This window comes from Prionailurus viverrinus, chromosome B3 (assembly GCF_022837055.1).
Source record: "Prionailurus viverrinus isolate Anna chromosome B3, UM_Priviv_1.0, whole genome shotgun sequence".
Taxonomy (NCBI): domain Eukaryota; kingdom Metazoa; phylum Chordata; class Mammalia; order Carnivora; family Felidae; genus Prionailurus; species Prionailurus viverrinus.
This window is the reverse complement of record NC_062566.1, coordinates 34,281,166-34,306,022: the sequence shown is the minus strand read 5'-3', so window position 1 is coordinate 34,306,022 and position 24,857 is coordinate 34,281,166. Positions and strand designations below refer to the sequence as shown.

General features: G+C 46.4%; 1 protein-coding gene across 4 annotated transcripts in view; it reads left to right on the top strand.

Annotated features, from left to right (window-relative positions):
• Positions 1–6,984: 6,984 nt before the first annotated feature.
• Positions 6,985–24,857, top strand: part of DIS3L (DIS3 like exosome 3'-5' exoribonuclease) — a 34,016-nt gene continuing 16,143 nt past the window's right edge. For 2 of the 4 annotated variants that reach the window (XM_047862873.1, XM_047862872.1), the window contains exons 1-5: positions 6,985–7,202; positions 8,495–8,648; positions 19,469–19,597; positions 21,357–21,492; positions 24,542–24,718. In XM_047862873.1, the coding sequence (XP_047718829.1) occupies positions 7,064–7,202; positions 8,495–8,648; positions 19,469–19,597; positions 21,357–21,492; positions 24,542–24,718 (735 nt within the window). In that variant the 5' untranslated portion in view covers positions 6,985–7,063. Of the gene's footprint in view, positions 7,203–7,459; positions 7,594–7,713; positions 7,732–8,494; positions 8,649–19,468; positions 19,598–21,356; positions 21,493–24,541; positions 24,719–24,857 lie in introns of those variants that run through there. The other 2 variants (XM_047862874.1, XM_047862875.1) reach the window with 2 other exon arrangements.

Sequence of the window (24,857 nt, the reverse complement as noted above, 5' to 3'; positions counted from 1 at the left end):
CCGGGACTTGAGAAGTATTAACAAGGTAGTTATTCAGGGCACCTGGCTGGCTCAATCCGTGGAGCACGCGACTCTTGATCTCAAGGTCGTGAGTTTGAGTACCACGGTGGGCGTAGAGATCCCTCAAAAAATAGAATCTTTAAAACAAACAAACAAGACAGTTATTCCCTGTTTCCCAGTGTTTCCAAACCCAAACACCCTTTTGTCACGAGTTCCAGCTGCCTCAGGGTGGTTCTCTGCTGGAGACTTTTGTTCAGCCCTGCAGACCCTAAGAGCCAATATCTATTGGCTCCTACTCCTACTGTTTACAGTTCTTGGATCTCAGGCCTGGCTGGCTATCGTAGAGTATGGGTGCCTAATTTCTCTCTCTTGGCTTCCCCACACTGGGAACTTACTGGAGTGTCAGTCCCTGAACCCCTGCCTTGGGAGGATAAACACGAGCAGGCCTTGATAGGACCAAAACAAGCACTACGAGAACCATGTGTCTTCGATCTACGTGTCTGTTCAAAACCCTTCACCTTATTTTGTGCATGAAAGAGAAAAGCAAGCCCTGGAAATGCTTATGCGAGAACATGGCAATAAACAGACCCGTTTCCTGGGGTAGCAGACAGCTGGACTCCATGGCTCTCCACCTATCCCGACTGCCTTAAGGCTATAGCCTCAGCTACAAAGTTCACAGAAGCCTTAGGACATGACATTTATTTACATACTTGACAGGCTGCCCTAAATCTTCTTAACTCTGGATTGACTGAACATTGCTGTCCAAGCGGACTCCTCCTACGCGATCCTTCCGCTTTCGCGACCTAATTTACATCTTAAATGTTGCAAGGTCCTTAATCTACAACCTCTCTGCCTGATGAAGGTGAGCCCCGTGACTGTGAGGTAGGGACATCCCATCCCGTGACACCGCTTCCTGCTTCGGAAGACACCACTTTGACTAATCCTGATCTCATTTCGTTTGCTGCTGAGTCATACTATCGAAATGAGAAAGGGATTTTCCAAGCTGGATGTGCTGTTACTATCCAATGTGAGCTCCTTGAAAGAGAGAATTTGCCACAAGCTAAATCCATCCAGCAGGGCTCCAGGCCCTTACCGGAGCAAGCCAGTTATCAAAAGGACGAATTGTTAACATTTACACTGATAGCCGGTATGCCTTTGGGGGTCATCCATGATTTGGAGATGTTATGGAAACAAAGGGGTTTTCCTACATCTTCCGGGGGGGGGGGGGGGGGGGGGCCTCAGCCAAAAATGTACAAGGAGGAGGGGTGCCTGGGTGGCTCAGTAGGTTAAGTGTCCGACTCTTGGTTTCCGCTCAGGTCATGATCTCACAGGTCACGGGATCAAGTCTCAGGTCAGGTTCTGCACTGACAGCGCACAGCCTGCTTGGGATTCTCTCTCTCCCTTTCTCTTCTCCTCCCCCCCCCCCCCCCCCCCCGCACACGCTTTCTCCCAAACTAAATAAATAAACATTGTTTTTCAAAAAGTGTGCAACAAGTAAATGACTTCTGACTGGTAGTCTCTCATCCTCCGAAATTGCTGCCATCAAAACTGAGGCATGAAAAGACGGACCCTGGGCATCCGGAAATGCCCTGGCTGATTTCCACGCGAGGGCAGTAGCAACAGACTCTATAGAGGTTGTGGCATGTGTGTGTAAGATCCATTCTGCTCCCGACCCCTCATTGCCAGACTTCTGCCATCTCGATGTCTTAACTACAACGTGGCTACCGTCTGCTCCTGAATCAGAGACCAGAATGGGTAAACAATGGTTGTAGATTAAATGCACCGTTGGGGCTATGGGGCACCCAAGACAGCCACTTGGTTCTTCCTTGCTCCCTGGCAAATCCCGTTTTTCGGTTTTTGCACTCCTTCACCCACCAAGGAGCAACTAAAGGGATGTATATTACAAGCAAACATGTGTGGCGAGACTTCTACAGAATTGCAAAAATGGTTCACCACCAATGCCTGATCCTGGAAAAACTATTTTCATTCCCAGAGGCCTCAAAACTCCTTTGTTGAGACCCTTTAAGCATCCACAGCTGGACTTCATTCAACTGCCACCTAGTGTAGGTTATCAATGCGTCATTGCTATTGTCTGTGCGTTTTCCGGGTGGGTTGAAGCCCTACCCTGCCGCACGGCGGATCCCCTCACAGTGGCAAAGAAATTAGAAAACATGTTTCCCACTTGGGGTATCACGGTTCCTATCACGCTCAATCATCAGGCAAGGTCGAGAGAATGAATGGGATCTTCAAATTTAAAAATCTCTAAACTTGGGGCGCCTGGGTGGCTCAGTCGGTTAAGCGGCCGACTTCAGCTCAGGTCATGATCTTGCGGTCCATGGGTTCGAGCCCCGCGTCGGGCTCTGTGCTGATGGCTCGGAGCCTGGAGCCTGTTTCAGATTCTGTGTCTCCCTCTTTCTCTGACCCTCCCCCATTCATGCTCTGTCTCTCTCTGTCTCAAAAATAAATAAATGTTAAAAAAAAAAAAATTAAAAAGAAAAAAATCTCTAAACTTGCTGAAACTCCTGGATTCCGTCGGCCTCAGTATTGCCTCTGGTCTTGCTGAGTACTTGCAGACCGCCTTTGGGAAACATAAACTCACCCCACATAAGACAGTCACCGGTCAACCAACGTTTATTGGTATACAACTTTCTGCTGATCCCTTATCTCACGCTAGTATGACCAGTTACTGTAAATCTTTCAAGTCTTAGGCTAAAGCCTGTCATCAACAGGTTAAAGAAGCTTTCCCATTCCCAGTTCAAAGGGTCCTGCTCGTCACAGTCTGGAGCTTGCTGTCTAGGTATTCTGGAAATGTCATTAGAAGACAGTTCTTGAATTCTGAGAAGGGACCTTACCGGGGTGCCTGGGTGGCTCAGTCAATCAAGCATCCAACACTTGGTTTCGGCTCAGGTCACGATCTCGCGGTTGGTGAGTTCAAGCCCGTTGAACCCCACATCGAGCCCCACATCAAGCCCTGCATCAGGTTCCACACTGGCAGTGCAGAAACTGCTTGGGATTCTCTCTCCCCCTCTCTGTCTGCCCCGTGTGCACTCTCTCTCTCAAAAATAAATAAATAAACTTAAAAAAAAAAAAAAAAAGAAGAAGGGACCTTACCAAGTGCTCCTGACACTGATGTGAAACCAGAAGGCACTGAGGGTTGGGTGTACATCTCACAGGTAAAGAAGGCTCCATGTGACATCTGATCCTAGGCAGATACTGGAAACTTCCAAATCAAACTGGTGAGAAAGACAAGTAGCTTCCATTGAGTAGACTGCTTTCACCCAAGATGCCAGATAAAGACTTCGTATTTTAAATAAACATGAACTCCTTTCTTTTTATTTCCATTACTCTGGCATTGCCTGTGCCATCATCTGTATCTCCCAGACCATTCCTAAGGAGGGTAACCTTTCAAACTGTTGAATTTCTCATCAAAAACTCCAATCTGTCCATGATGCTAGAAACCCCCATGGTCATTCCTATGACCAATTTCTCTTCTATTCCCAATGTCACTACAACGATAGACGCCACCCCCCCACCCCCCGCCTTAGAAGTCTCTTATCAAGTTCCACTCAAATGGCCAGAAATCTAGTGCCTTGTTTTTACTTTTCACCAATGATAACTGTTTTACCCAAGTAGACACAAGTACCTATATAAATCTCAATACATTTGCACACCCACACTCGCATGATTACCTAACTCAGATCTGTCCCCAATCACAAAAAGACCTCACCGGCAGCACCCATCTTTACGAGGTATTTAGAACAACTGCTTTGTGCTAGGAGATTTACTTCCCAAATACACTGAAAACCCAACTGAGTCCTGGCTTGAACAGGCAAATGCAACAATCCCTGTGGGTGAATCCATTGATGGTATCACCTTAACAAGAATGCTTTGTGCCCCAACATGGTTTATCTTTGTCTGTGGTGGTTCTCACCCTCCTTGGGGCTATGAATTCCTAGATGGCTGACACAGAGTTGGGTAATAGCTCTTAGGGTACCTAACTGTGCCCCTAACCATTTACATTCAAACTAAGTCACCTCACTCCCCTGAATTTACATTGTCAACTTAGAAAGGACCTTTTTTTTTTTTTTTTCAACGTTTATTTATTTTTGAGACAGAGAGAGACAGAGCATGAACAGGGAAGGGTCAGAGAGAGGGAGACACAGAATCTGAAACAGGCTCCAGGCTCTGAGCTGTCAGCACAGAGCCCGACGCGGGGCTCGAACTCACGGACCATGAGATCATGACCTGAGCCGAAGTCGGCCGCTTAACCGACTGAGCCACCCAGGCGCCCCTAGAAAGGACCTTCTAAGAAACTTTCAAGATTCAGGATTTGCTTCCTTTCACAGGGTCCTACTTCCTTGACTAGGAATAAATGTGAATAAGAGTATGATCAGGGACTTCTCCTTAACTCTTGAAAATATTGCAGCATGTGCTAAGACAAAAGCTGCCCAACAAAAATCCCTAGACTCTGTGGCCAAGGTTGTTTTTGATAATAAGATAGACCTCAGTACTCTTTCAGCTGAGCAAGAAGTAATCCGTGCTGTGGCCACCAGGACCACCTGCTGTACTGGATTAAGGCTTGAGGAGAAGTTGAAACAGTTACATAAGTAACAGTTACATAAATTGGGGCATCTGGGAGGCTCAGTTAAGCCTCTGACTTGCAGCTCAGGTCATGATCTCAGGGTTCATGAGTTCAAGCCCCACATTGGGCTCTGTGTTGACAGCTCAGAGCCTGGATCCTGCTTCGAATTCTGTGTCTCCCTCTCTCTCTGCCCACCCCCTGCCCCTGCTCATACTCTCTCTCTCTTTCAAAAATAAAAAAAAACATTATTATTATTATTTTTTTTAAAGATCACTATACATGCCATTTGGCTTTAAAAGGTGCCTGCTTCGGGGCGCCTGGGTGGCGCAGTCGGTTAAGCGACCGACATCAGCCAGGTCACGATCTCGCGGTCCGTGAGTTCGAGCCCCGCGTCAGGCTCTGGGCTGATGGCTCGGAGCCTGGAGTCTGTGTCCGATTCTGTGTCTCCCTCTCTCTCTGCCCCTCCCCCGTTCATGCTCTGTCTCTCTCTGTGGCAAAAATAAATTAAAAAAAAAGTTGAAAAAAAAAATTAAAAAAAATAAATAAATAAAAGGTGCCTGCTTCAATGCGATCGGTTTTTCTTTGACTTACTTGATTTTGACTGGGTTGGATCTTGGGGACCATGGCTCCAAAGTGCACTCCAAACACTGGGCATTATTCTGCTCATAATAATCACAGTGGTCTCCCTAGTACACTATGTTCCCTCCAAAGCTTTAAACGCAGGTGTAACAGCGACTAACCACCAAGCAAATGATCTCCCTAAGACCTGAACACCAGAAAAGGAGTGAAGGAAACGACCATCTAGAAAACTGTGAACCTGGAGTCATGACCTGTGACTACCACGGAGATCCAGCAAAAAAAAAAAATCCCAACCTGTGAAAATCACACAGAGGATCAGCAAAAGCTGTGAGAAGTACAGAGCGTGCGCTAATGGCTTCAATTTTGATCACGTGTTTCACTTGAGAGGGGACAGGGGGAAAAAAAAAGAAAGGAACAATAGGCCCCAAACTGCCCCCAGGACAGCAAACCAAGACTTCATTGGTCTCTGCCTCTCCCAGGAATGTGCCCTTAGCCAGTCTTTCTGGAATTATTTGATCCACTCTAGTGAGGTGTTCCGCATGATTGATCCCCCAACTCTTCCTCCAAGGGAAGGCAACCTTGCCGGAAACAATCCACTCTTTGTTCAGAACTTCCTTTTCCACTTCCCTTCCTCCTAAAAACCCTTCCATTTTGTACAGCTCCTCAGAGCTCCTTTTCTGTTTGCTAGATGGGATGCTGATTCATAAATCCTTAAATACAGCCAATTTGATCTTTACATTTACTTGAATTTTTTTTTTAACAATAGGAAGCGCTAATGTTCCCAGCCGGCTGGTTAAACTGCCTTAACTAGAGCTCAAGGAGACTGTAAAGCCCTTAGATACAAGAGCTATATTTTATTCATCTGTGAATAACACAGTAATGAGTTAAGAGCCTGCTTTGGATTCAGCCAGTTCTTGGCTTGAGTATTGATTCTACCACTTAATAACTGGGTAACCTTGGCCACTTAAGCTTCCTACTCCCGTCTCATCATCTGTAAAATGGGAGTAATAATGCCTGACTCCATTGACTTGTGGAAATTACATGGGACGCTTGTATGTCATGCTTTTGTTACAGTTCATAAGTCCTCGCTGAGTGCGTGGAAGAACAGTGGCTTCTACCCAACGAAGAGTGTGCGATCCCAGAACAAACTGTGACTCTCCAAGTTTAAAGAATTCCTTGGCCAGAGGCTGCAAATGCCCTAAAGCTGGGATTGAATAGATAAGTGTTTACCTCAAGGAAACGGATTGGTTTTCATTTTATCTGCATTATTTGAATTTTTATAGGGATTAAAAATACATGAAATTAAAAATAAATACGACTTTTTAAGGGGGAAAAAATGCTGGGCTGGCAGGGTTGCTGGCTTATTCGCTCAATCTTTTAGCTCTTTTTGGAAAGCAAGACCAACCAAGAGAAAACACTAATAATTACCCCCTCCGCAGCTCCCATTCCTGTATGGCCCCGGGGGGTCTAATAACCCTTCAGAGTTGCACCAAATCTTTCTTCACCAGGCTCTAAACTAGCTTGCAGATATTCCACAGATCTTATATCTAAGTGTTTTGGGCGGTTTCCACCTTTCCCAGCCCCCAGGCAACGGTAGGCAGGGGAGAAACTGAGGCGGGGCTGCTGTAGCCTGCCGGGGCTGGAGCACGCCTGCCGCGGGGCTCCTCCAGCTCTCTGCCCCGGACGCGGCCGTTAGGGCGGTTCCTGCGCCCCTCGGGGCGCTCCGGCGGCTATCTAGGGGTGCCCGGGAGCCCGCGTAGACCAGGCCGCCCGGCCGAGGGGGCGGGCCCCGAGCCGCGGCCTCGCTTCCGCCCGCGCCGCGCCTCGCCTGCCGCCTCCCGGCCGCTCGCTCGGGGCGGCCTCGCAGGGCCCGGAGCCGTGCCCCCGCCGAGCGCCGCCGGCATGCTGCAGAAGCGGGAGAAGGTGCTGCTCCTGAGGACCTTCCAGGGCCGGACGCTGCGGATCGTGCGAGAGCACTACCTGCGGCCCAGCGTGCCCTGCAACAGCCCGCTCTGCCCGCAGCCCGCCACCTGCCGCAACGGTCAGAGTCCCGGCCGGGCCACGGCGCGGAGAGCCCCGGGCGGCGGGAGCGAGGGTGGCGGGGCCGTCCGTCCGCCGGGAGGCGCCGGGCCGCGGCAGGAGGCGGAGCGCGAGACCGCCGGGTCTCCGCCCGCCCAGGCAGCAGCACTCGGGCCCGGCGGGCGGCGGGGCTGCGGGTGCGGAGCGAGAGGCCCGGCGGCCCCGGAGCCGCCCCGACGGCCGCGGCGCGCTGCTTCTGGGGCTCTCCACTTCCGGCCCCAGAGCCCAGCGGCCCGGCGATCGGCGCTTTCCGAGGGCCCCGTGGGCGCCGGAACCGGCCTCTTCTGCGCCCCCAGGATCGCGAGATCGTGAAATGGGGCGAGGGTGCTGAGCTGCGGGGCCCGCGGCGCGAGGTGGGGCGCCATCCCGCGGCGCGGGCGCCCAGAGCTCCTGCTGCCGCTCGTTTGACACTTTTTACTCCCCACAAATTTTCTGACCTGCCAGCCCAGATGCCTCAGACTTTCAGCCAGTGGAGAGTCCTCTGCACTAGGGTTTGCGAATTGTCTGGGCCCTCGTTGTACAGGAAGGTCACGGGAAAGCTGGATTTGGAGCTGCCGTGCGCTACACCTTCCCCCACTTGTTTTCTCTGCTGCAAGGGTGGCCGATTTAACGAGGGAGATTACTGGTTCTCTTCCCTCTGGTGGGAGGGGGGCGTGAGGGTCCTTCCCAGCGAGTATTTGGAATCCTCAGTTTATGGTTAAGGTGAACATTTCGTTTCCACCTTGGCGAACCAGGTCCCTGAGATGCGGGCCAGGTGGAGAGCCTAACCACTGCCCTTGCTGGCACTGAGCATCTTTGCCAGTCGATTCTGGCTTTGTGGCCCCTGGAGGCTTCCGAGGATGTTCACAAGCTTGATTCAGAACCCGCTTGAAATTGCCAGGCGTAAACAAGTGGTTTACTTGTATATTTGGAAGGACCCCACTTGAATGCCATTCGAGTATGTCCGTGAGTTAACATAAATAAATATTTAGGTTGTGCTGAGGATTTGCTGGTTTTTAAAAAATTAGTCATCTTCTGCACCCCTGGCAACACCACACAGCACGCTGAGTCTCATCGCAGCTTCAGAAAAATGAAGATGCTGAATTTACCTGAACTTGGGGCCTCTACCAAAGTAGATTTGTCATGTCCTTCAAAAACTTTAGGGTGTAGTTAAGACTGGAAGTCATCTTGCAAACCGGAGCACCGTGACCTTGAAATAGTAATAAGCCAGGCTTGCAAACGTCTAATCGCTTACGTTTTGAATTATGTTTTTAGATGGGAAACTCCTGTCTAGTGATGTGACTCATTACATGATCCCAGATTGGAAAGTTGTCCAAGATTACCTCGAGATCCTTGAGTTTCCGGAGTTGAAGGGAATTATTTTCATGCAAACGGCTTGTCAAACTGTGCAGCATCAAAGGGGCCGGAGGTATCTATTTCACATTATTTATTTATTTATTTATTCATTTTTATATGGCATATTTTTCTTTTCCCCTTTAGAAAAGGTCCCTTGCTGGAGGAATTCATTATTTTGTCTGAAGGGACTTTTTGAACTAGTTTGGTATTCTCTTTGCTGGTGAGGAAGGCAGGAACATTATTTTATATTTCGGCTTCAACACCTGGCCAGGAGCTCTGACTGTAGATCAATAAACTGCAGTGTCCCCAGCATATGGGTATTTAAGATTCTTGGCTTTTGGTTTGCATTTAGTTGCTCAGTACATTGTTTTTCAGAAGCCTACACTTTGGGGGGAAGGGGAAAGAGTACTGCTGTATTTTTAAATTTTAAACTGTTTATTGTGATACAAATTGCACTTGTAGTGATTTACTTAATGAAACCAGAAGTAACTTGGTTTATATTTACATTACTAGTAAAACTACGAACCATACTAATTGTATTTGCTACACAAAGGATCTCTGATTGAAATCAGTCCAAAAGGCTTGCCTTGTACCTAAATGAAGAAGACTTGTTTGTTCACCTTTTAAACAATTATCTGAAAAATGGTTTTGCTTCATTTAACATGGGGAAAGGATTTATGATTTCAACGTGAAGACTGCTTAGAACCACCATATTAGAATTATGCATCCAACCTCTTAACACCCCTCGTTATTTAGAAAGCAGAAACTGTGTGTTTATCCTTTTTTAAGTGTTGTGGCTTCTTCAGACGTTGATGGTAAGAGATAAAGTGTGTTTATTTGTATATGAAAATGATGAGTTGTCATTATATGCTCTGTTCAAAAAAAAGCGCATTGACTAGATGGCAGATTTTTCAGGTTGAATATTTTTAAATGAGTCTGAACTTGATTTTGTTCAGACACACAGCTAGAGACGTTTATACACATCCAGGTTTGAACGCTGCTCCAGGTGTCGTATTTCAATTTCTGCTACTAAAATCAATTTGTGGCTATCATTCAGATTGCGCGCACTCTGCTGAGGCTTTTCAGCTTCTGTTTTCAAAAATATTTTTAATATTAAGGGTTGTTTTAAAAACCAATTCCTGGGACACGCAAAAGCAAAGAATTGGAATTTAAATGTCTTTTCTCCTGGACATTTCAAAAGTCGTTAAATTGATGAAAAACTATTGTTTTTCCACCATGTCTCTAAATATACTAAATGCGAAAACAAAGGATGAGGAGTGGTGAAATAGGCCGATACGATAACATCTTGGTTTTCCCATTTGGTAAGCACATTTTGAGCTCATAGTTCCAGGCCTTATAGAATACAAAAAGAAGTACGGTTGACTCTTGAACAACATGGGGATTAGAGGCATGGACCCCTACACAGGCAAAAATCCATATATATATAATTTCTGATTCCCTCAAAACTTAACTAATAGCCTACTGTGGACCAGAATCCTTCCTGGTAACATAAACAGCCGATTAACATATGTTTGGTATGTTCTGTATTGTATACGGTATTCTTTTTTTTTTTTTTTTTAATTTTTTTTTAACGTTTATTTTTGAGACAGAGACAGAACATGAACAGGGGAGGGGCAGAGAGAGAGGGAGACACAGAATCTGAAATGGGCTCCAGGCTCCGAGCTGTCAGCACAGAGCCCGACGCGGGGCTCGAACCCACGGACCGTGAGATCATGACCTGAGCCGAAGTTGGACACTGAACCGACTGAGCCACCCAGGCGCCCCTGTATACGGTATTCTTGCAATAAAGTAAGCTAGAGAAAAGAAAACATTAAGAAAACTGTAAGGACGGGGTGCCTGGGTGGCTCAGGCAGTTAAGCCTCCAACTCTTGATGTCGGCTCAGGTCATGATCTCATGGTTCGTGAGTTCAAGCCCTGCATCGGGCTCTGCACTGACAGCATGGAGCCTGCTTGGGATTCTCTCTCTCCCCCTGCCCCTCCCCTGCTCCTGCTTGCTCTCTTTCTCAGAATAAATACCTTTACAGTGCTATACCATATTTACTGAAAAAAAAAAAAACAAAACCTCACATAGAAGTGGACCCCCACAGTTCAAACCCAGGTTGTTCAAAGGTCAACTGTATTAGTCCCTCTCTCAACAGGGAGAGGGTTGAGGAGGGTTGTTGGGTTAGGTGCAAGAAGGTAATGGTGATACACCTTAGACCCAGGCAGTATTATTTAATGTAGACTGTACAAAGTGCAGAGGTAAATACAGGGTGTGAGGGTTCAGCCCGAAAGCTCTCCAAAGGAAATAGGTTTGACCTTGGTCCTAAAGCAAGGGTGCTGGACGTAACTGATGAAGAGAAAGAGGAGGCAGGACAAGGAATCAGCAGGTTTGGGTCTTGGTGCTTTGTGTCCCTGGTAAGCAACCGGCACTTTGTATTCAGGTTGAAACCACTAAATGACCAAAATTACCTGAGCCCTAGAGAGTGTCATATATTGAAAGCTAACTTTATAATTGATCCCAACCATTGAATATGGAAGAGCCAGGGAATATGCTTTATTAATTTAGACTTCAAAAGCGTTAGGTAGAAGTAATTGGACTTTTTATTTTTTTATATTAAAAAAAGTTTTTTTTAATGTTTATTCATTTTTGAGATAGAGAGAGAGAGCTTGAGTGGGGGAGGAGGAGCAGAGAGAGAGGGAGACACAGAATCCAAAGCAGGGTCCAGGCTCCGAGCTGTCAGCACAGAGCCCGATGTGGGGCTTGAACTCACAGACCACGATTTCATGACCTGAGCCGAAGTCGGACGCTTAAACGACTGAGCCACCCAGGTGCCCTGTCCTTGGACTTTTTATATTTAATCGCAAGTGGCCTAGCAGAGGCTCTCTGGTGTTTTGCTTCATTTAATGTTGGAAAATGTTTTGTTCTGTTTTTCAGTTCTTCCTTGAAGGTTTTTGAGATGCTAGTAAATAATTCATTCTATTTGATATGCTTTTAGCACATTATTGCTTAGAAAAGCTTTGTCAATTAAAAATACCTGGTTGGTCTAGTGTCTGGTGTAAGGATGCCTTGCTTTCTCTCCTGTGGGCCCCTTCCTGAATTCCTTCATTATAGCTTCAGAGTCTCAACAGTTTCTCAGTATATGACATAAGACTGGAATTACAGGGGTGCCTGGGTGGCTCAGTTGGTTTTGGCTCAGGTGGTGATCTCACAGTTCTGTGAGTTCAAGCCCCACATCGGGCTCTGTGCTGTCAGCCCTGAACCTGCTAGGGATTCTCTCTCTCTCCTTCTCTCTCTGCCCCTACCTCCTGTGTACCCTCATGCATTCTCTCCCTGCCTGTCTCTCTCTCTCTCTCTCTCTCTCAAAAAATAAACTTAGGGGCGCCTGGGTGGTTCAGTCAGTTAAACGTTCAACTCTTGATTTCAGCTCAGGTCATGATCTCACAGTTTGTGAGATCAAGCCTCACATCGGGCTCTGTGCTTACAGAGTGGAACCTGCTTGTAATTCTCTCTCTCTCTCGGCTCCTCCCCTGCTCACACACTCTCAACATAAATAAATAATTAAACATTAAAAAAAAATAAACTTTAAAAATTTTCAAATACTGAAATTATAGAATATTATAATTGGAAAAGATCTAAGAGGTCAAATGATCTAATTCACCATTCAATATAAGTATTACTCAACATGAGTAATGTTATTGACTTTGTTTCTAAAAGGCTTTTTATAGGCTTTTTTCTCATGGACACCCAGTGTTAATTTATTCGATTGTATTATTACTTAAACGTGTTTAAACATAAATCTAGATGTAAAGTCCTCATGCTTAAGTACTTGCTACAGCCCTAAACCCAAACCAGACCTTCATATTAAATAAACAAATTTACAAAATAGAAAGATTGCAAATGAACTTTAATTTAATGCAACAGATGACATTGTTTTACTGAGATGAAATCACCAGAGTTGAGTTGAACCATAAAAAGACATAGCGTCTTACCTGGTTCTGTATTTAATATGATCTTGTATTTTGATTTCAGTAATATCAATGCAGAAAGTGGCCATTCTCAGAAGCATAATACATAAAGCATTATCAAAAAGTGTTGAGTTTTTGATTGTTGAGGATAATCACATGTTCTGCCATCCAGCAATCCTCAAATGCTTATTCAGTGATGGATTTCTCTTTTTTTTAAGCTTATTTATTTATTTTGAGAGAGAGAGAGAGTGTGTGTGTGTGTGTGTGTGTGTGTGTGTGCGTGCGCGTGCACGCGCACGCAGGAGGGGCAGAGAGAGAGGGACGGGGAGAGAGAATCCCAACCTGGCTAGGCACCATGAGCCCGGAGCCCGCCGTGGGGCTCGAACCCACGAACCATGAGCCAAAATCAAGAGTTGGTTGTTTAACAGACTGAACCACCCAGGCGTCCCAGTGAGGGATCATGTGATGACTCTGTGAGGCTGTCTTGTCCACAGCATTCATCCATCCGTTTATTCAACAAATACTGAGAGATCGTGTGTGCCAGAAACTTGTGCTGGCACTGAGGATGCAGTGATGAACAAAAGCAGACACAGCCTTGAGGGGGAGACAGGTGCTACTCAGATAATCATGCAGATGGGGACTACAGCTGTGACAGATGCCCTGAGAGACAGGTGCGTGGTCCCAGGAGAGCCTAAGTTAGGGAGGAGAGGAAAGGCTCCTGAGGGAGATGCCTACCCTGGGCTCTAGGGGATGGGTAGGAGTGAACGAGAGAGAGAAAAGAGAAAAGCTTTCCAGGTGAGGGGGCTGCTGTGCAGGGTGTGGGGAGGGGGGGTTTGGCTCCCTCAAGGAACTGAAAAAGGCCCCGGCTTGGATGAGTCTCCGGGATGTTGGTGAAGGGTTGTAAGCAGGGTGGGACGATATATATGATCAGATTCCTACTTTGAAAAAGTGACTGGGGGCGCCTGGGTGTCTCAGCATCCGACTCTTGATTTTGGCTCCGGTCACTAGCTTCATGGGTTTGGGCCCCACGGGGAGAGCCTGCTCTGACAGCAGGGATTCCCTCCCTCTCACCCTCTCTCTCTCTCTGCCCCCGATCTGCTCACGGGCTCTCTCTCTCTCTCTCTCTCAAAGATCATTTTTTTTTTTAAACTTAAAAAAAGGGAAAGAAACGATGACTGGGCCAGTGGAGAAGCTATTACTTTAGTTCACATGAGAGGTGCTGGTAGCTTAGAGATGGAAAGAAATAGAAATATCCAACAGCATCTTAGTAGGTAAAAGTCTGTAGAAGTCTCTAAGTATGTAACCAAGAGAACCGAAACTCTCTCCACACAAAATTTGTGCACAAATGTTCGTAGCAACTGTGTTCATAACAGCCCCAAAAGTGGAAACAGCTCAAATGTCCATCAACTGATAATGGTTACACAAAGCATGGTTTATCCATACGAGGGAATACTGTTCAGCCATAAAAGGAATGAAGGACCAACACAGGCTACAAGCATGGATGAACCTTGAAAATATTGTACTAAGTAAAAGAAGCCAGCCACATGAAAGTTCATTTTTCTATGATTCCATTTATGTGAAATGCCTGGAATCGGTAAATCCAAGAGACAGAAAATAGACTAGTGGTTGCCAGGGGCAGGGGAATGGGGAATGATTGCTTAATGGCTCTCAGTTTCTTTTTGGGGCAATAAAATGTCTGGACCTCGTGGTGATGGTTGCCTAACTCGGTGACTGTACTAAATTGAATTGTATGTTTTAAAAGGGTTAATTTTAGGGGCGCCTGGGTGGCTCAGTCGGTTGAGTGTCTGACTTCGGCTCAGGTCATGATCTCACAGCTCGTGAGTTCGAGCCCCGCATCGGGCTCTGTGCTGGCAGCTCGGAGCCTGGAGCCTGCTTCGGATTCTGTGTTTCCCTCTCTCTCTGCCCCTAACCCACTCGCATTCTGTCTCTGTCTCTCTCAAAAATAAATAAACATTAAAAAAAAAAGAAAAAAGAAAAGGGTTAATTTTATGGTATATGAATTGTATCTCAGGAAAGCTGAAGAAAACCTACAAAACTTATTAGTGGAGTTGGATATGTGAGGTCAGAGAGAAGATGGTGTTAAGGCCGATACCGAGTTTCTGGTTTACATAACTAGATAGAAAGAGGGAGTGCTGGGGGAGGTCCAAAGGGGTGTGACTGGGGGTCATTCCTTTGAGGTTGTCTTTGAGGCTTCCAAATGGCAGTGCGGTTTAGAGGACATCAGATGGCCCAAAATATACTCCGTTGAAAATGTTTTAATACTACCACCTAGGGGCATCTGACTGGCTCAGTCCGTGGAACATGTGACTCTTGATCTCGGGGTTGTGAGTTCAAGCCCCACATTGGGCATAGAGCTTACTTGTAAAAACTCTGGGGCGCCTGGCTGACTCCATCAGAAGAGCATTGATCTCTCTCTCTCTCTCTCTCTCTCTCTCTCTCTCTCTCTCTCTCTCTCGGGGTTGTGAGTTTGAGCCCCCCGTTGGGTGTAGAGTTTACTTAAATAAATAAAACTTAAAAAAACTCAAGGACCTCTGAAAGTAAGCCTCTGAGACCCTAGCAGGATTCTGCAAAAACTGGTTGAGGAAACACAACATTGTACATCCCTGGACTGGTTGTGGGACGCCCACTCCTAACCCCCAGAGAATATAGTCTGGGGGAGGGGACGTTGCATCTGTACAAAAATCCATCTTAAGAAGGCAAGTGTAGCCATATCCCTAAGAAATTGTTTGAAATGTTTAAATAATAGAGATTTGGGGGAGTGTTTAAGCCAGTCTAGGGAAACTAGGGTTCTTCTGTGAGACTGGAATTTTTAAAACTTCAGATCATTTTACTGTACTTGACTCTCTGAAACTGCTGTTCTCCTGTCATTCAGGCTAAACTTGTTCAAGGCGCTGTGATCTGCTGGCTCCGTGCAGGATCCTCATATATCTAATCCCATCGTATGCACCACCAGCCCTGACTAGCAAAAAAATATGACTATATTGTGTGTATGCACTATTAAATTACAACCATAAGCCCACATGCCTGTAGGAAAACTTGACTGTCACACTCAGAGTGATTCACTATTTCCTGCTTTCCCCATTAATACTCTTGGGCCATTTGTTCATTTGTCTTACCCTGCTGATAGGTAGCTGACAAATGGAAGCATGCCCTACAAGTCTAAGGAAAATATATGGGAGTGAAACTTTAAATTGAGAAAATTCTTTTTTGCGAAGTTACATATTTTGCTAAACATGGGGAAGGATTGTCATTCCTCTAATTTGTTGGTAAACGACCTGGGTCTGGCTTGTGGAACACCAGTTTTTGAGGAGGACAGGGTTGGAGAATCCCCGGGCCTAAGTGCACGTGTCAGGGGCGCCTGGGTGGCTCAGTCAGTTAAGCGTCCAACTCTTGATCTCCGCCCAGGTCACCATCTCACGGTTCGTGAGTTCAAGACCCAAGACCCATGTCGGGGGTGCTGTCAGCACAGAGTCTGCTTGGGATTCTCTCTCTCTCTCTCTCTCTCTCTCTCTCTCTCTCTCTCTCTCCCCCCGTCCTCTCTCCCTCTCCCTCCCCTGCACACGTACTCTCTTTCTCAAAATAAATAAACATTTAAAAATATATATATATGTATAAAGTGTGATAGCAAATCAGGGGATGTGTGCAGAGCCTAGCAAAACTGTAACTGAGTTCTGAAAATGTCAGGGTTTGTTCTGACACACTATTGTCTTGTATTTGGACCACTGTTGTCACAAAGAGATGAGAGTTCATTTATGCATTTGGAAAACATTTCTTGGGCATGTGAACCACTGTCTGCTATCCTGAACTTTCTGTCTCCTCTCTCCTCCCTTGGCCCTTTGTCTGGCGAACTCTCACTCACCTTTCTCATCTCAGATGTCATCTCCCCCGTCCCTCCCATGTTCTTGTCACACTCTGCACCTCTCCCCATCATGGCACTTCTCCCACTGAAATGGGTGGTTCTGATTTTTGTTTTTATTTTGTTTTGCCAGTTAGCCTAGCTGTTTTTTTTAAATTGTGGCAGATGTATTTGGCATAAGATTTCCCATTTTAAACACTTTTTTAAAGTTTATTTATTTTGAGAGAGAGAGAGAAAATCCCAAGCATCTCCGCATTGTCAGCGTGAAGCCCAATGTGGGACTTGAACCCACAAACTTTGAGATCATGACCTGAGCCACAGTCAAGAGTCAGATGCTTAGCCAACTGAGCCATCCAGTCGCCCACCGCTTTTCAGTGTATAGGTCAGTGGCCTTGAATACATTCACATTTCGTGCAGCTATCACCACCGTCCTCTCCAGAACTTTTTTCCATCTCCCTAAACTGAAACTCTACACCCATTAAATACTAACTCCCTACCTCCCTCTCCCCCTAGCCCCCTGGCAACAACCATTCTACGTCCTGAATCTGTAAACGAGACTACCTTACCTCATACAAGTGGAATCATACACAGTGTCCGTCCTTTTGCGACCGGCTTATTTCGCTTAGCATCACGTCTTCACGGTTCATCCATGTTGTAGCCTGCGTCAGAACTTCCTTTCTTAAGACTGGAAAATATTCCCGTGCGTGTACATGCCGCATTTTGTTTATGCATCCGTCTGTCGTTGGACACTTGGGTTGCTTCCTTGGTTCCTTTTGGCTATTGTGAATGATACTGCCACGAACATTGATACAGGGATGTGTCCTTGACACCCTGTCTTCAGTCCTTTGGGGCATACACCCAGAAGTGCAGTTGCTGGGTCATAGGGTAGTTCTTGGTTTAATTTTCTCGAGGAATGGTAATTTTGCCATGGCCACCGCAAGCAAAGGACAGAAAGGAGATGCTTAGATGGTGTCCCCTGAGGGCGCTCAGTGGAGCAAAAGGGAAGGAATGCGGCCAATATTTGCTAAATGAAGGACCTTCAATATAGAAGGTAATTGGTAAACAAAAAAGTGCACTAAGTCCAGGTGCTTTATTAGGGGTATAGATAAAGGGCGCCAATACTGTGGACGATAAGATCAGGAAAAATAGGCGATATTTTTTCAGTGTCGCCTCTGAAATAATAAATTACAGTTGTTTGTGAAGTCTCCTCTAAAATCCTTAATTGCATAAGAAATAAGCGCTCCTTTAGAAGAATTCGTGCATTACAGAAATGGGTCCAGCAGAAGGTAAAAGTTTTCACCTTACTACTGTGCAGGGACGGGCACTGGGAACAGGGTGGTGTAGACTCCTCTGTGCATATCCTGAGAGGTTTTAAAAATGACTTCAAATATATCTTTGTGAAGGTGGGAAGACTACCAGTTAGTTACGTTCCAGGCATTTCTGAGATGGGGTGGGGGGCAGCTTTTCTTTGCACAAGTGGGATCCTGTCAAGGACAGCTGCCATTCACAGCAACGACACCGAATCCTTTTGTTGATTATGAAATTGTGTAAGTGCTATTACTTGATGATTCTTTTTAAAATAGCTCAAAATTAGAATTACTAAGAAAATAAAATCACTGTGTCTTGTTTTCTAATTAAGTGTTAAGACGATACAGCTATTGGTGATTAGCATTTACTTAAAGAAGAGAAGTTGGAGAGTTCTGCTTTTGCTTAAATGTAAAGACTCATTTAAAAAAAATTTAATGTTTATTATTTATTTTTGAGAGAGGGAGAGAGACAGAGTGTGAGTGGGGGGGGAGGGGCAGAGAGAGAGGGAGACACAGAATCCGAAGCAGGCTCCAGGCTCTGAGCTGTCAGCACAGAGCCTGACATGGGGCTCGAACCCACGAACCACGAAATCATGACCTGAGCCGAAGTTGGATGCTTAACCGACTGAGCCACCCAGGCGCCCAAAGACTCATTTTTTTTAAAAAACATGGCAGCGGGCTGCGGGTAGGAATGGGAAAGCATAAATTTTATTATGTTAAAACACATCTTGGGGCGGCTGGGTGGCTCAGTCGGTTAAGCGTCCGACTTCGTCTTCAGGTTATGATCTCATACCTCGTGAATATGAGCCCCATGCTGACAGCTCAGAACCTGGAGCCTGCTATGGATCCTGTGTCTCCCTCTCTCTCTGCGCCTCCCCCACTTGCACTCTGTCCCTCCCGAAAATAAATAAACATTTAACAAAGAACACATGTTAAATGCCAATCATCTCCCTTGGGTGATTTATATGTTAATTTAACATCTAGTTTAATATCAATCCATTTTTAAGTAAACAATTGGCTTCCTTTAAGATAACTGTGAACATTTTCTGTATTTCATATCACCTCGACTATTGAAAAGCACCTTCTGAAAAAGAAAAGAGAAAAACACCATCTTAGATCCTGACCCGTATGAGGTGCAGATTTGATGAGAGACTTTGGCTAGCACTATCGGAAGGATCTCCGTTTGGAAGAAACCTGAAAACTTTCTTAGTTGTCTGACAGATGGCAGCTAGCCGTCATTCATGTAAATGAGGTGGCTGCGTAAATAAAATTCACAGATAAATCCCCAGACTTCTTTCTGCCACCTGAACTTTTCTGGGGTTGCCAGCACAAAGTAAAATGTACTAGTGCCTACTGCTGTTTTCTAGAACAAAGCGAGGCACAAGAGTAAAGTGCCAAACTCTGCTTTGCCTGCTATCCTCCGCGAGCCTCTGAAGAGGGGGCCGTGCGGGGCAGGGTCATGTAATCACTGAATAAATGGCCACACGTCTAGAAGGGGAAAGGGCAGAGTGATTGATCCACAGGCTAATTAATGTGATTGAGCACATTCCGGCAGGCAAAATTGAGAAACAACAGCCCCATAGTACTACCCACGCCGAGGCCAATAGAAATAAATGTCTCTTGGGTTCGAAATAATCAATCTTTTGTCCTGAAATGCCTCATCTTCTTTGATCCTTAGCAAGAGCTGGCAGTCGATGAGTACCTGCTGTGTCAGATTTCTCTTTCTCTTCTGTGTCCCAGACAGTATAACAAATTGCGAAACCTCCTGAGGGATGCCCGTCATGATTGCATTCTCTTTGCTAACGAATTCCAACAGTTCTGCTACCTCCCTCGGGAGAGAGGAGAATCCATGGAAAAGTGGCAGACCAGGTATGGCACCCCCCAATGGCTGTGAATGGTCAGGACTGTCTTTAATTTCTTTATCTGGGAGTTGACCTAAATAGCGTGCTAGAATAAACCAGTAGTTATTCTGGAACTGTGATTAATACTGAAATGCTTAACTTGCCACTGTTGTAGATATGTCGTTTGAATACATACATATTTTAGAAATTGTCATTAGGGAGCTGTAGATACTCAGAGTGTGTTTGCCCCAGATCTCAGCAGCTGGTAGGAATCTTCCAGGGATCCAGAAGTCATAACTTGAATGTGGGGGTGTGGGAGGGAGGGATCTACTTTTAAGCTAAGATTATCCAATTTTCCTGGTAGAAGTTGCTCTCCTATTCCAACCGGTCTTATTAAACTGGAACTGGTAGGTTAACTCTGGTCAGGCTGTTTTAGCCATTTAGATCCACCTAAAAGCAGAGCCTGAAGCAAGGGGTTGGGTGTGGGTGGTTGATGCGGGAGGCAGTTCCCTGAAACAACAGTGAGGAAGTGCAGGGAGTGAGACAGAAGGGAAGGAGGGAGAGCAGTTAAGGATGCGTTACTGCTGTGGGAAACTGAGGCTCAGTCCTACTGGGAGCCTCTGAGAAGCCGTGTAGTATTTGCCTCAGAAGTCATCTGGAAGAGCAGAGGCCAGGGTGTCGTATAAAGGAGACTTCCGCCTTTAGCTGAGGGTCATTCTGCAGGGGTGTTAACTCCACCCAGTGGGCCTGGGGTGGGGGCGGAACGGCCACCCACCTGCAGCTGAGTCAGCGGTGGGCCTTTTGCACAGGCGCTGGGCACCCACAGCCCCTGCTCTGCTCTTCTGCAGAGGGCCGAGGACCTTGTTTGTCTTATCCATACAAAACATTTCAATCATCTTTTTCCTTGTAATTCTTTATCTGTGTAGCCACTAAATATTTAAATTCTCTAAAGTAAAATAAACACTGATACATACTGAGTCCTTAATTATAGTCCTAAGTTCCCACAGGGCTCAGTACCAGAAAGGAAAGCCAATCTTTCTCTAGACCAGGTCACATGTGAGCAGTTAGAAGGATCTTACTTACTAACCACACAGGCTTGCACATAGGAGAGACTCAGTATCTGTCCGCTGAATTTTTTTTTTAATCTAAAACTAAAGGAACCTTAGGTAGCGTTGTGATTTCCAGAAAGGGAAACAGATGCCTACGAAACCAACTGTCCCAAGTCTACACACTTCATTGGAAACACAGTCCAGCCTTGAACACACGTCTCCAGCCCCAGGCTGTGTTTTCCAATTCCGATTCTTTTCAGGAAGATTTCCAGACATTTTGTGTTGACTCCATCGCAGACCTTATTGGATTGTGACCTTGAGCTGGACGCAGCCTAGTTTTTCTCTTAGCCAGACTTGTCTCTCCAGCTCTGAAACCTCACGTAGCCTCGCTTGTCATCCGTGTGGTGCTATGGTAATGGCTTTCCAGCCAAAAGGTATTAAAAGACGGCAGAGCCTTGTGGTTTCTAGGCCATATCAAGAAATGAAAGAGGTTGCCGTGGTGGTTGGATGTCTTAGGGAAGAAGAGGCTTGTCGGGTGCTCTCTGATTCGTGTTGTATCCCCCAGACTGCCCAACCCAGGGCATGTTTATGACCAGTGTTCGGGAAATAACTTGTTGAATGAATGGGTGGTCGTCCTCATAAACCGAAGGATAGCAGATCAAAAGGCCGGTGTGAAGCTTTGGACCGTAGCTTGTGTTTGTCTGCCTTGGGAGGGCTCATGTGCCCTTGCTTTTCTAGGAGCATATACAATGCAGCCGTTTGGTATTATCACCACTGCCAGGATAGGATGCCAATCGTTATGGTGACAGAAGACGAAGAGGCTATTCAGCAGTATGGAAGCGAAACCGAAGGAGTGTTTGTGATTTCTTTCAAGGTACCTGCATCTGGTGTGTCCATAAGTGTGTCTGTGTGTGTTCATTTCTTCAGTGGCGCCCACAATGCTCTCGATCCATGTGGCGAGGCAGAAGAAGGAAAACAAAGAGTGAAGGAAGACTCCAGCCAACGAGTTCCATGTCTGTGTCTCTCCCCAACCGTGGAATCTTGGCTTTGGCAAATTTGGGCAACCCCCCTGTGACTGTAAGACCCGTAGCATCTGAGAGTTCAGCCCAGGAAGCCCCTGTTGACAGTAAACCCATTGCACAGTTACAGCAATAACAATAGTGGTGATGATGATGGCAAGAATAGATTGGATGTTATAAAATTGCCAATACTATTATTTTTGACCTCCAAAATGGCAGTTTTATATGGTCCCACCTAATAGTAATAGCCAACATTTATCTATGTCAGGCAGTATTCTAAGTGGATTGTTTCATTGAATTCTTACCCCCATGAGGTAGGTGCCATTGTCCATGTTTTGCGGGTGAGGAAACTAAAGCCCAGAAAGACTAAGTAACTTACCCAAGGTCACACAGGTAGAAAGTGGAGGAACCCCCGGCACTCTGACTCCAAAGCTCTTAACCACCATGCTCGGCTGCCCCCCATGTTATTTTTCTGCGTGCACACACGACACAGTTTTAATTTTTTTTGGTTTTTAAGTTTACTTATTTATTTTGAGAGAGAGAGTACACGTCGGGGAGGGCCAGAGAGAGACAGCAAGAGAGAGAATCCCGAGCAGGCTCCATGCTGTCAGCACAGAGCCCGTTACAGGGCTCGAATCCACGAACCGCGAGATCGTGACCTGAGCCAAAACCGAGAGTCAGACACTTAACCGACTGAGCCACCCAGGCGCCCCTACACACACTGCGCAGTTTTAAGGGCCAGTCTTGTTTTGGCACTGTTCCTCACTCTTCCCCACTTGTGAATGTACATGGGGGTTAGCAGGGATACAGGAAGGGGCGAGCTGCGATATCATTTATGTGAAGGCTGTCCCATCGGCTGAGTGTACAGATCACAGGTGGGAGCAGCATTACTGGTGGCCGTTTTGGGGGGCTGTGTTGGCAACCCGGTTCTCCTATTTCTGGGGTACCCCTTGGGGAAAGTGGGATGGCTGTTGATCTCTCAACAGATTACTGGGCTCTTCTGTCTGCCCAGCTGGCCAATCAAGTGCCAGCGGTTAATACCAGGTTTTGATTCAGAACCTCAAATGAGGCCCTCCGTTGCCCCTGTCAGTTTACGGAAAGTCAAGTTGGATTTTGAATTGTAGATTCTATAAGAGTTCCCAGGTGCACGTATTGCTAAAGATTTGCCAATAGAATTTTCTTGGCCCTGCTATAAAAAAGTGTGCCGGCGTGCCAGAGTTCCGGGGGCACAGGATATTAATGGCGGTGTCACTTGTTTTTTCTGTTGCAATACATCATGTCTTGTTCTCGCAGAGGACAGTTGCCTAAAATTACATTTTTCTACTTTTTGTTCAAATTACTTTTCTTCACAGTCCGGTGCTGTGGTACCGTTTATTGTGTATAGTGTCTCCTAAGCAAACTGTGTGACCGAGGGCTTCATAGAGGCGAATGATAGATAGCAGGAAAAAAAAGAGATACCGCGGAGTTCAGACGAGAAGGCCAGAAGTTTCTGTGGGGACGTGAAGTTAGCTGGGAAGAGCGAAGACAGTAAATCCTCATGAAGAGGCGGTTCATAGTGGCAGGAACTGGGTGGTGAGAAGCGATAAGTGACCATAGAATTAGGGTACTGACGTTAGCACAGACAGAACTTCTCGAAGGACTGGGGAAAGAAAGGAGGCGATTCAAACAGGACCCTGAGGTCCATGGGAGAAATATTAGCCTTGACAATAAATATAATGTATTTTCTTTTTTTTTTATTTTTTTTATTTTTAAATGTTTATTTTTGAGAGAGACAGAGACAGAGCACGAGTGGGGGAGGGGCAGAGAGAGAGAAAGAGAGAGAGAGGGAGACAGACAGACTCTGAAGCAGGCTCCAGGCTCCGAGCCGTCAGCACAGAGCCCAGTGTGGGGCTTGAACTCACGGACCGTGAGGTATGACCTGAGGCAAAGTCAGACACTCACCCGACTGAGCCACCCAGGCGCCCCTGCATTTTCTTTTTTATGTGAGAAAAGCAAATGTGCTAGACTCTACCTTAGACTTAAAGTTGAGTTAAAAACATGTAAATTTGGTTTTATTTAGTGAGAGCCAGCCATTCAAGGGAGTGTGCTTTCGACGTAGCACAGCCAGCATCAACACACCGTCCTCTTGCGGGTGGTGTCCTCTCTGATAGACTTACACCAAGAGGTGCGGTAACAGTCTACATGGGGGAGAGGGACCCTGACCACTTGTGTCAAAGTGAAGTCTCGTACTGAGTCATCACACTAATAGCAACGTCTCTGTGAAGCGTTACAGCATCTCTGGATGGTCACCAAGGAAGACTCCATCGTCTGGGAGCTCATGACGGGGAAGCCCCAGAAGAATAGAAACGTCTCGGCTTTGCCCCCTCTGCTCACTTGGCGTCGCCAGTGGGTTGGGGGAAAAGGGGACGTTTCCGTATGCACTTTACGCCTTCCCATATTTACATGCTTGTTTAAGTTTCTTATAAGTTTCAAATGTTTCAGAATGGGGAAAAGAAAAAAGAATGCACACATGAGAGTTTTTTCTCTGCATTTACTGCAGGCCATTGTCTGTGGCAATGAGATATGCATAAAGATAGGCAGAAGGACACGTGTTTGCGTGTGTGTGTGTGTGTGTGTGTGTGTGTGTGTGTGTACACGCGCAGAGAGAGAGGAGGAGATTCGAAAGTGCAAAGCAAGCATTCCGTGGTAGGAAGGGCCTCCCTAGGGTTCGTTTGGCGACGCTTCAGGGATTAGTGAGATGGTAGAAAACTAGCCCGTAACGTGAGACTCGGGAAGGTAATGTTCATTCACCACCTCTTCAAAACCACACGCCAGCGGTTCCCGCCCGGGACTGCTTGTAATACTACCGGAAGGGAGAACCGTTACCTTCTGACCATGTTTCTCTTTTGCCTTTATTGAACGCAGAATTACCTGGACAATTTCTGGCCTGATTTAAAGGCCGCCCGCGAGCTTTGTGACTCCATCCTTCAGTCTCGACGGGAAAGAGAGAATGAGAGTCAGGAGAGCCACGGGAAGGAGTACGCAGAACATCTTCCCCTGGAAGTGTTGGAAGCCGGCATTAAATCGGGACGCTACATTCAGGTGAGGGTGGTCATGCGACGTCGGCGTCGGGACGGGCCAGTCTGTTTTCTTCTCGCCTTTACTGGCCTGCCACAGGCCTTTAATTTCAAAGGCTGTAAATAAAATGGGCATGAGTAAGCCAGGGCTGTCATTGTTTAAG